Source organism: Equus asinus, chromosome 4, assembly GCF_041296235.1.
Source record: "Equus asinus isolate D_3611 breed Donkey chromosome 4, EquAss-T2T_v2, whole genome shotgun sequence".
NCBI lineage: Eukaryota > Metazoa > Chordata > Mammalia > Perissodactyla > Equidae > Equus > Equus asinus.
The window spans coordinates 116,670,279-116,682,803 of NC_091793.1; the positions used below are offsets into that span (position 1 = coordinate 116,670,279).

Sequence of the window (12,525 nt, forward strand, 5' to 3'; positions counted from 1 at the left end):
GGCACTGTATATCCTCATTTGTATCCTCATTTGAATCCCCACATAGCCTCATGTGTAAAATAAATTCTACACATTTATCAAAAATTTGACGGCATACCAGTTTGTAATACTCATTCATGATTAATAACGAGAACATTGTAAAATTAAGTGACATGGGATAGAGACACCTAGAGAAAGGGAAATGGAAACTAAGAAATACGATGGCATCTATTTAAAACTATCAAGACAAAAAGTTAGGGTTGGTAGACATAAAGGCCTATGAGAAGGAAGAAGAGTAGCTTATTTAGAATGATGTCTGAAGAAGTACAAGACTCAGCAGTATAGATTTTATTATGCCTGCTATATGAGGCATAAAGTCTTTGGTCTGATCAAATATCTTTAAACATTCCCCACTGGAACAAATACCCAAGGCCAGAAGCTTGCAGCAAAAACTACGGAGACGGTGTTGAGGCTCTCTGGGGGACAGAGTTACACAACTAATATTTTCCTGCATGCATACCAAAGGAAGACTCTTCAGTCCCATGATTTTTATATCCTGCTATCCATAATGCTGTGAAATGCATAAATAAACGAAATGCTAATTCCTGGGTCCCTAGTGAATATTTTAAAAATATGGGGCATTGTGACATTGAAAATATTAAAAATTGGATATTTACATATTTAAGGTTAGAGTTGGGAAGAGCTTGAAGATCTTGACATAGATGTCTTCCTATATCCTGAAGGGGGAAAACTGTCCACGGGGACACAGAGGTCTGTTTCATGATGCTGCATTTTGTGTTAACAGAATAAAGCAATCAGAAACACAATCATACCTTTCTTGGAAGTTAAATTTGCAAAATAGCCTCGCATTTATTATTCCCAAATTACATGTATTGAGGGGATCAAAATATGTTCTCATGGGGGAAAAAGAGAAAATATAACTTGGAGAAATCTGACTGTTTTACATATAAAGTACAGTAAGTAGCTAAAAAAATTTAGAAATAGAAATATGCTATAGTTCGTCATGTTGATATACATTGTATTCCTTGGAAGAAATGAAGCCATCACCATCATGGTCATTCTTCTTAAAAATATCTTCTAAAACCGCATTCTGATACGACTTGTCACGTGGCTTCTCATCTTTTTCAAATTCCCTTTTCAGGTAATGATTTATCTAAAGGGCCAAAACAATATTTCTTTAATAAAAAGATATCACAATAAATTTCCAGTAACTTTGAGGAAATGTTTACATAAAGAAACTCAATATTTAAGACTACTTATAATAAGTGATACAAAATTTTTACGGGGCTGGCCTGGTTGTGTGGTGGTTAAATTTGTGTGCACCACTTCCTTCAATGGCTTGGGGTTCATGGGTTTGGATCCTGGGTGCGAACCTACACACCACTCATCAAGCCACGCTGTGGCAGCATCCCACATAGAAGAACTAGAAGGACTTAGAACTAGGATGTACAACTATGGACTGGGGCTTTGGGGAGAAGAAAAAAAAAAGAGAGGAAGATTGGCAACAGATGTTAGCTCAGGGCCAATCTTCCTCACCAAAAAGCGTACCTAAAAGAAAAATAAGGGGCCAGCTCAGTGGCGTAGGCAGCTCAGGGTTTGCAGGTTTGGATCCTGGGCGCGGACCTAGCACTGCTCGTCAAGCCACGTTGTGGCAGCATCCCACATAAAATAAGAGGAAGACTGGCAACAGATGTTAGCTCAGAGCCAATCTTCCTCACCAAAAAGCACACCTAAAAAAAAAAACAGAGTACTTAAAAAAAAAATGAAGTAGGCAAAGGGCATTCTTGGCAGAGGGAACAGCCTAAGCACAGAGGAAACAGAAGGCTGTTTAAAAAAAAAATTCTTTTAAAGCTATTTGAGGTTTTATTTTTTTTAACCTTTGAAGCAATTTTCTGAGGAGAAGCTGATCTTCCAATTAGCTTCTCTTGAGACTACAGATGGTTAGTAGTACATACTCAAAGATGAACTGGATTGAATTTTGTTGAAACTAAATACCTTCTAATAATATACACTGTCCACGCTATCAAAGGAAATCCATTAGTGACTAAAATCGAACTTGTCATTTCTATAATCTCTAAAATTAATGAATGTTGTATCATCAATAAAACCCAATCACAGGTTTTGAAATAAAATTTAATTTTCTTAATTCTTCTATGCTTCTCCAGCTCTCCCCCAAATCCACAAACCATGACAATCTCTCTAATAATAATGTCAAATGAAGAACAGATATTCTGAAGTATTCCCTTTTTCTCTATATAACACAATGTTTTTCTCAGCAAAGACACATAAGCCCTGCCTCATATGTAGCTACTAGCAACACCTGACTATTAAGTACTTGAAATGTGGGTGGATCAAATTGAGATATGCTACTGTAAGGCAAAATACTCAACAAATTTTGAAGACAACACAAAAGTATCTCATTAATAATTTTTATATTGATTTTATGTTGAAATGGTAATATTCTAGACATATTGGGTTAAACAAAACATCCTTGAAATTAATTTCACCTGTTTCTTTTTACTTTTTAAGATGTGGCTACTAAAAATTTAAAATTATATATGTGACTCAATTATATTTCCACTGGAAAACCTTAATATATATTATAGCCAAAGAAAGCAATGTACAATAGCTGGAGAAAATGTTTAGCAAGGTTGGGAATTTTAGAGGCAAGAGTATTTTTGAAGGCTCACGTTGAACCCTGAGAGATTTTTAGCAATACATATCCCAAACTCAATCCATCGGGAGTAGAGTTTATTTTAGAACGATCAATAGATTTTAATGAAAGATATATCAACTGTTCTCAAATGTGACTTCAGTCCTATAGGACGGAGATGCATTTTTTCTTCCAATAGAGCCTTAGTAATCCTACGTAGGTGTAAAGAATTTTAAACAGCCTCAAATATTCCTCAGTTTCTAAGTAGGTAAAAATATTTTCATAATGAATATTGCTGACTCTCAAAATGTACTTTTCCAGTAAACTGTAGTGAAGAGGTACAAAAAGGGAGTCAGAACATGACCTTAATTTTGCTGGTAATGGGTTCCACAGTTTCCACTTAGTAATTTAATAAAAATACTGTGTTCCCCTTCTCCCCCCACCTTACTTATACTGAAGAAATAACTGACTAAATTTGATGATGAAGGATAGTGTTTCTTTTAGCCATGTTTCAAATCCAGGTTTTGCCATGTACTGGCTGTGTGGTCCTGGAAAAATGATTTAACCTCTCTGAACCTCAGTTTTGCCATCTGTAAAAAGAGGAAAAGAGTATCTTCATTGCAGGATTGATGTGAGGCTTAGAGTCGTGTTCAGGGGTGTCAATAAAGACAGCTGTTATTATCCAAGCATACGAAAACCTCTCATCCATCCAGTGATAATGCAGCTGGTCCCTGACACCTGAGAAACACGTGGGCAGACCATAGCCAAGCAGGTCACTATTTTGGACTTTCTTTACTTTTACTTTGCAGAAAAGAACTGAAGATCCCCTAAGGCTACTGAGGAGTATTCAAACTGCAGCACGTGCCTCGATGTGCAAGGGATACTGAACAGTCTGTGTGCACAGGCTGGGGTTTGGGTGCCTTGTGAATTCACCTGCAGCTGCTGTTCCCCTCAAGAGGATGAGAAGTCAAGAGAAGGCACAGACGGGACAGTGTGCCACCCTCTAACCGCTCCTCTGAAGGAACAAGGCACGTTCCCAGTCCCTACCCCTCCTCCATCACTGACCAACCAGAGTTTCCCGGGAAAGTCCTTACTAACATCTTGGAGAAGGAAGTGGAATTAGGGTGGGGAAAGGATTGGAGAGGGAGAGGAAAAGAAACAGAGAAAAGGGGCTTCCTCTTATCACTTGAAATCAATGACGCAGTTGCCTTTTATTACCTATGTAGGCGGTAGAGTTATGAAAGTTAAACTGCCTCCAAACAAGAGGGGAGACAACTGGGTTACCCAATTTAAGCAAAAAGAGTCTAGTCAGTGAGATTAAGGAAGGCACTAGACTTGAATGAAACAAACACTAGCCCTGAAACATTCATGCTGGGAACTCCCTGAAAGAGGCAGGGTAGACTCATGGTTAAGAGCACCACAGTGGAGCCACATCGCTGGGGTTGCAGTCTGGTTTTGCCACTTACAGCTGTAACCTTAAGCTAGTTACTTAACCTGTCTGGGCGTCATTTATTTCCCTCATCTATAAATTGGAGATGATGACAATAGTGTCTGCCTCATAAACTGTCATGGAGATTAAAGGAGTTCACACACTAATGAATTTATAATTGTACCCGGTACTGAGAAAATGTGATAAAATTATCTATTATTATTATTATTCTGAGATCTTTATTAATCCTTCAATTCATATATAAGACTAACTGGGATGCAGAAGCTAGGGAGCTGAACTTCTGGCTCCTCCTGACCAACCTTCTAGCCCACGCAATTCAAATTCTTGCTAGCTCTTTTCATCATCTCATGCAATCCTTGCCATCCTATGAGGTGGGAATTATTTGCCCTGTGACAAATTCTTACAGTGCTGCTTGAAAGAGATCTGCCCCTGTAGTCTAGATGCTGGAAATGTCCTGTAGAGATGAGTTTAGTATTTTAATGACCCTCTTGCAGCAGGGAGAAAGGAAATTGAACAGGATGATCTGGTTACAAATTTTATATTGAAAAAGCACATTTTCTTCTTGGAGCTTAGATTTTTTTGTAACCAGCTCTATAAAAGCAAAGTAATCAGCCCACACTAGGTAGAAGTGAAAAAATCATAGCTGTAACACAGAAGTATTTAAATTGTGATAAAAAATTAGATTAGACATATGAAATCTGTTTGAATTACCTCGGCTTTAGAGAGTTGCCTGTCATTGTCCGTGTCTATCTGTTTAAATGTTTCAATGCTTCGTGGTCCTTTCGTCACAGCATAAAGTTCAATCTCAAAAATCAATGTTGCATCAGGGGGAATCTTGCCTTCGGCTAAAGGTATAAATTTTTTTAACAGTTTAACTTACATGAAGATAACGTTCAAATATTTATTCACAAATAGCCATTACAGCATTATGATTACATTATTCATATTTATAAAAACTGCTTTCTAAATACTTTTTAGGATTTTTTTCCATATGTTTTTACATCAAGTCAGTTCTAAGGACCTAGCAGACCATTATTTCCTGGTTAAATTAAAATAAATATAAATCATGTAATTTTTATTAATATAACCCATCATTATACAGCAAAGAACTGGTGCAGACAAGAAATGCATGGGCAGAAAAATTTCAAAGTGTAGATCAGTAATCTTTTAGAAAATGATTTTGTGTAGTTATTTGGAAGCATAAATAAAACATACGTATCAATATATTTGACTTTCAAGTTCTTTACAGACATTAAAAAATAAGTGCAATGAGGGGCTGGCCCCATGGCCTAGTGGTTGGGTTTGGTGCACTCTGTGTGGGCAGGCCGGGTTTGGTTCCCGGGTGCTGACACACACCACTTATCGGTGGCCAGGCGGTGGCAGAGACCCACATATGAAATGGAGGAAGACTGGCACAGATGTTAGCTCAGGGTGAATCTTCCTCAAGCAAAAAGAGGAAGATTGGCAACAGATGTTAGCTTAGGGTGAATCTTCCTCAGCAAAAAAAAAAGTGCAATGACAGAATAAACCAGTAACAATTTTATGAAGAAATTTCTAATCACAATAAAAAATTTCAGTATTCAGTTGAATAGTTCTCTTTAATAAAGTTAACCTATTAACTGATGTCACAGATGATTTTAGCAAGCTATGGGCTATTTCAGATGACCATTTTATAAACCAACCTGCCAAAAGGACTTGCTAAGAGGCAGTGGGTGGCTTGTGTCACCAGCATATTCCCAGAGTCTCACACAGTACCTGATCCATCATGGTCACTTAAATATTTGCCAAATGAATGACGCCTACTGTTTATTTTTAAAATGGCTAAGTTTGTTCTCTGAAGGAAACAGTAATTTCTTTAATGAAAAAGTGGAGAATTCTTGCTAAAGTATTTATATAATCCAAAGAGAAAAGGGCTTTAAAGTTACAGCCAAAAGGAAAAGTGGATCAGTCACCTCCAAATCGAGGACACAGAAAAATCTACCCACACATCACGTGACTAATGCGACCGTCCCAACCGATGTACCTCATATTATCTGACTTTAGAGTAAAAGAGCTAGAGATTGAGTCAATGATCATTTTTACAAAACTCATTCCTATTCTGGCCCATTAGGATCTCTTTATGACAGAAAAATAACATCTGACAATAGTTAAACACGAATTCAAACATAAATTAAAATTTCTTAAGAAACAAATATTACAAGTTGAAGTTTCTGAATAATTCTACTGTGAACATAGAAAAGAAAATATTGCCAATTAGGTTTTTTCTTGCAAAAAAATTATAGTATAAAGAAAAGAGAAATGTGCATTTGTTATAGAATTCCTTGTATTTAGACAAGCAGATCAAAGACGTAGGAGTTAATGTAAAGAATCTATACATACCACACGGACTGTTAATTAAAGCACTAACAAGTCACATGCATTTCAAACATGCAGGGGTGCTCTGTGACATGAGGCAAGGACACTGCGCAGAGGAAAGACTTCTTCAAGTACTACCTAAAACAAAGTTATAGCTAATGTTAGGTCTTAATAACAACTTATTTAAAAAAGTTCATCTGATCAAGAAGTTGTGTTAAGCAGTTACTTATGGTCTACACTACAACTTTTAAGATAATCTAATCTGAACTACTGTAATGCAGGTAAACTAGCAGTTTACGTTACAAAGAACACACTTTGTTGGGTCTCCTTTTCCTTATACGTGAAATGAAGCGTTGGTGGTGTTACTAGCCAGATTCACTATTTTTATGTTTATTGGTGACACCTCAGATTGAATATGAACTAACTACGGCAAGTCAAATTTCTACATCTCTGCAGCAAGAGTCTGGTTTATGAACAGCTTAGGCAGCCTGGGTAGTCATTCATATCTAAGCATAAATTAGTTTACAGAAAGGATTAACTTAGTAGTCATTTGCCTTTGGGTAATGGGATCCAGGGTAAGCACCTATTGATGCCGGACGTGGGTGCTCTAGGCAGAGTGGGGAGTGGGTGTTGTGGTAGTAGGCAGAACGTGGAGGCATCTGATGAGACAACACAAGAGAGAAAGGAAATGCTGAAAATTCGATTAAAGAGACTGAAAGACAACTGGCCTCAACCTATGACAACATTTTTAGGAAAAGTATTGCATTCAGTTTAATTTCAATTCAATTTTCTCTCTCTCCCAGGTTCCTCTACAAATAAAAATAGGATACACAAACTATGGTTCCATGGGAGCTATTCTGACGGGACCAAATGATTGGCAAAAAGCATTGAAAACGAAGCTGTTGTTATCTGGAACTCTCTCTTTAGGAGTTTTAAGTCTGATTGGGTTTGACTTGAACCACTACCCTTCCTCCAATCCAATTTGGGGCAGTGATCCCCTGCTCTTGCTGGAATGAACAGATGAGGGAATCACTACTCTTAATGAGTAAACACAGAGCCTCAAAGAGGGCATGCCATTTCAACAAAATATTTGGGAGTAAGGACAATATCTCATCGTAGAAAATTAATTTTTACTTTAACTACATACTAAATATTTCAAATAGGTGGAGTTAGCAAGGGCTCCACATAGAACGAAGAGATAAAGATTCATTCTTTATAATCTTCACACAGCAACAGGAAGCAAAGACCTAATTGAGCACGCAAGATGGAAACTGTCCCTCTGCCAGACTGCTCATTTTCCCCCTTTATAAAAATTTCTCTACTCTGTTTCACTTTTAACTTTAGTGATTTTTAAAAATGTAATTTTGCAAAAATTAATACATGCACAAGGTAAAAATTTAAACAGTAGAAAACATTATAGAGGGAGAAGAAATCTCTTCTCCTTGACCCTCAGGCCTCCATCCCAGGAACGCTTAATGTCATCAGATGACTGTGTACCCTTCCAGACATAGTCCACGTAGAAACATGATGCATACGTGAAATTCCCTGTCACGTGTAACCTCATGGAGGATGGAGAATTGTTTCTGCTTTGTTCACTGCTTCATGCTCAGTGCCTAGAACAGAGCCTGGCACTGATGCTCAATAAATATTCCTTCCATGATATATTCTATCCCACTTTATTTTTAACATATTAATACATATGGCTCTGCTTCATTCTTTTTACTAGCTGCACAGTAATCCATTGTATAGATATACCATAATTTAACTAATTTCCTATCAATGGATACTCAGGTAGTTTCCAGTCTCTTGCTACCAAAAAAAAAGTCTGCAAGGAATGTTCTTTTACACATACCTTGTGCACATTCCTGCAAATAGAGCTACTGGGTCGTGGGATATCGCATTTTAAATTTTGATAGAAATTGCTCGAGAGGTCAAATTATTTACATTCCCAGCAATAATTCATGAGACTGCTGGTTTTCCCATGTCTTTGCCAACTTTCATATCTTTGTAGTCTGATGAGTGAAAATCATGTCTGATTTTTGTAATTTCCCTTTCTTTAATTATGAATAAAATTAAGTATTCTCACAGATTTAAGGTCACTTGTATTTTTTGTTAGCAGGCCACTTGGTAATGAACCTGCCTCTTTCTCGGGATAGGTCATTTTTATTATTGGTTAGGAAGAGTCTTCATATGGGTTTCAAACATTTTCCCCATTTATCTGCTTTACCTAGGTTCTCAGATCTCACCCTAGGATTTTAAAAATAAGTAAGAAAGTGAAAGAAGCAGTTCATTTCTTCCACATTTCAAAGCTTCTCCTGAATTTGGGTAATAGTGACTGACAGCTTGTTATATTTCAGATGTTCTTTTCACAATGTTCCAGTGCTGTCCTTTTACTCAAAAATCATATTTTCAGTTTCCTGAGTTTTATGAATTTGACTTTGGTACTGCTTACCAAAGGTATGTGCTATAGACATTTATGTAATAATTAATAAAATAATATATACTAAAAACAAATAAAAATGACTAAGGTAAAGCTTATAGAACATACAAGATCATTATGAGTGTTGCCAGTGTGCGGGGGAAAGAATTCTGGACACAGAGATCTGTATTCCAACAATGTCTTATTTTCTTTATATGTAAAAAGAGGGGACTGGGCTGGACTGGACTAGATAGAGCTAAGGTTTATTGGCCCCTATAGTTCTGTAATTATTTCCTCTAAGATTTTTTATTTTATTTTTTTTAGTGATTCAAAATTTTTCATTGTGGGAAAATATATGTAACATAAAACTTACTATCTAACCATTTTAATTGCACAGTAGTGTTAAGTACATTCATATTGTTGTGCAACCAATCTCCAGAACTATCTCATCTTGCAAAACTGAAACTCTACACCCATTAAGCAACAATTACCTATTCCCCTCTCCCCCAGGCCGGCGACCACCCTTCTCTTTCTGTCTCTATGAATTTGAGTACTCTAGGTGCTTCATGTAAGTGGAATCATACAATACTTGTTTTTTTCATTTAGCATAATGTACTCAAAGTTCACCCATGTTGCAGCATATGTCAGAACTTCCTTTCTTTGTACAGCTGAATAATATTCCACTGTATGTATTTAGCACATTTCATTTATCTATTCATTGGTCAATGGACATTTGGGTTATTTCACTTTTTGGCTACTGTGAATAGTGCTACAATGAACATGGGTATAGAAACATCTCTTTGAGACCATGCTTTCAATTCTTTTGGATATACACCCAGAAGTCTGTGATTTATTTTTAAATATATTTTACAGACAAAATATTAAAACACCTTACCATAGCCTTCCTTTCCATATGCAAATGAAGGGGGTATGATCACTTTCCGCTTCTCTCCAGGGCACATATCCATCATAGCAATATCTAGGCCTTTTATGACTTGCCCAACACCAAGAACAAACCATTTGGGATGGCCTTCATTTTGCGACCGGCTATAATAAAAAACAAAATGTAGGTAAGCTAATTTCAAGAAAAATAAAATCAAACTTTAAAACACAGCTGGGCATTGTTGTAATTCAAACTTGGAGTCCTCTCTAACCATCTCCTTTCCTACATTAGCACTCATTCTGAACCCCCTGGTGGGGTGTTTGGCTCAAACTTCCCCTATAATAGCCAGAAAGAGGTATGATTTGCTCAAAGCTAGTCATCAGGAGTAATCTCATTTTCTTTTTTGTTGTCATCTTTACAAAAACTATTCAACAGTTAGTTAACTTTTTAATGGGTCTCCTGCCCCTAACTAGGTGCATGACTTGCCCAAATAACTCTAACCTCTCTGGGTTTATTCTGAAAAATGATAGCGCAACTTTAGCCTCAAAAATTCATTGAAATGGTAATTAAAATTTGCATCTTTTCTTCTTACTCAATATCTCTATTTTCTCCTAAATGTAAAGCACTTTCCCCAATCCTATCTGTATAAGGTAATTGCACACATGAAGAAAAGACATTCTCCCCCTGAGTAATAAACCATCAATTAAATCAGAGTAGCAGCGGGGCAGGTGGGAGGACACAAGGCCCAGAAGTCACCAAGGAAAGCCATTATTGTAGTGGCCTCTTGATTCAGTTGGAAAGTGGCCCTCGGCCTGTAAACATCTTGCTTCTGAAGGCCAGAAAAAACTCTTTTAAACTACCCTACGTAATCCTCCGTAAAGACACTCCCACCCACGGCAAAAGAAAAGCGCGAACATCCTTACAGTCAGCACCTTGACCTACTTCTATAGGTCTCAAGAGCAGCGGCGATGCTGGGGGGGGGGGGGGGAGGCGAGGGCCGTGTGGATGTAGTATATTTTTGATAATTTCTAGGGCCAAGATTTTCTAACTTAAAAAGTAACACTCAGTTTAATAGGGCACTACTGCATCGAGTCTGATTTTCCCCCCTTAAAAATAAAGGCACAACTTTCAATTGGGCTTCTGGCTGGTGCAGGGAGGCGAGATTTCGCGCATGCACTGGCCGCGGGAGCAGTTCGCAGCATTTCCTACCTGCAGTAGAATTTCGAGCCGTCTTTAGCCAAGAATCCGTCGTAATGGGCATTTAGCAGGTCTCCCTTCTTGCTTGTCTTAGAACAGTTTTCTGGACGATGCAAAACTTCTATTTTCACTTCCTCTGTGCTGTCTTCCTTTTGTCCCTGAGCAGTGAAAATGCCCCACACGGAAAAGAAAACGATTACTCTGAGTAACAAATGCATGATTCCTGGAGTCGGCTCCAGTTGGCCACCGCGTTCCGTCACGCGTGGCACTGTCGCCGGGGGTCCGCCCCGCAGCTGCGTTCCGACACGTGGCAGGCATTGTGCTACGTCACAAAGGGCCGGGGCCGGCGGCGCGTGGCTCCGCCCCCCGGCGGCGCGCTCGGCAGCGGCGCGTCAGCCAGTCCGGGAGGGTCGCGTCCCCGCGGTCCCCGGCGCTTCAACTGGCTGTCCTCAGTCGCTAAGGCAACACTGCACCATCGCACCGCTTCTCCTCGCTGTGGCCGCATGTTTTACAGCCGGTTTCCTCAGGGTTTGGTAGTCACGCTCGCGCTTCCTGGAATGAAACCGGCAAATCACGAAATAAACAGCGTAGGGTGAGATGTGGCAGTCAGAGAATACGGCTGTCATTTCTGCGCGTCAGAGGCTTCTCCTCAGACCCCTAGAGAATTAGCGGGTGTCGTGGGAGGCATTCTGCTTCTGGGGCGTCCTTGAAGCGCGCCTTCTCGGGGTCGGAGTCGTGCATTAAGAGGTTCCAGGCGAAGCCACACACAAACTCACGGCCACCTGGTCCCGAGTGGACGGAGGGGCCGCTGCTCCCCGCCCCGGGAAAGGCCTTTTCCACAGCCGCCGCCGGCGATTCGGGCTGGCGGCTGGGTTTGCGTTTCCCTCCCGCACCACTCGGGGCCGCCGTTGATTTGAGGGCCTTCGGAGGGCGCGAGAAGCTCTTGGCAGTGTCACTTTTCCTCCCAACTCTGCCAGATCGCTAATTACCCACGTTACGCAGATGAGAACACGAGGTCATCTGAATATTGGGCATTTTGTTCCAATCTCACAGCCACTACGCGGTGGGGGATTTGACCAAGTCTGACACAAAGCCAGCCTTACCCACCCCTTCCACGTTTTAGTATGAAAAACTTGCGAACATACAGAAAAATGGAACTTTGCTATCTCACCACCGCGGCCTTATACCCGCTTGGATTCTATCATTAACATTTAACTACATGGGACTTATTACATATGCATCGATCCATTCACCTTATTTCCAAGTGAACCCAAAGACTTCACCCAGACCAGAAAGGCTTCAGCGAAGGCCTGGATCAGGTTCTGGAAGGGGAGGTGTTATTCTGCCTCAGTGATGCTAAGAAAAGCCGCAGCACTGGGCCTGCTGTATCTGCTTAACGTTTGCAGAATTCCATCAATCTGAAAATTATTGTCAATTATGTAAGATGATCATTTCCAAACAGGATTTTAGAAAATCATTAAAAACACTTTTGGAATAAAATAAACTCCAAAGTTCGGTTGCATGTTCTGTACCCTAAAGGGAAGTGGTGGCGCGATCACAGCTCCTCG

The 12,525-nt window shown here is 39.4% G+C and overlaps 1 protein-coding gene across 2 annotated transcripts; it reads right to left on the reverse strand.

Annotated features, from left to right (window-relative positions):
* Positions 1–824: 824 nt before the first annotated feature.
* Positions 825–12,213, reverse strand: FKBP7 (FKBP prolyl isomerase 7). Of its 2 annotated transcripts, XR_011502877.1 has the most exons (5): positions 10,970–12,213; positions 9,773–9,924; positions 6,483–6,596; positions 4,815–4,948; positions 825–1,153 (listed from the first exon to the last, which is right to left on the reverse strand). XR_011502877.1 is itself a non-coding variant. In XM_014834065.3 (4 exons), exons 1-4 carry the CDS (start codon positions 11,173–11,175, stop codon positions 992–994), a joined length of 654 nt encoding a protein of 217 aa, XP_014689551.1. In that variant the 5' UTR covers positions 11,176–11,328; the 3' UTR covers positions 825–991. The 2 variants fall into 2 exon arrangements, 1 of the variants encoding a protein (XP_014689551.1); XM_014834065.3 differs by lacking the exon at positions 6,483–6,596 and having other exon boundaries at positions 10,970–11,328.
* Between the last annotated feature and the right edge of the window lie 312 nt (positions 12,214–12,525).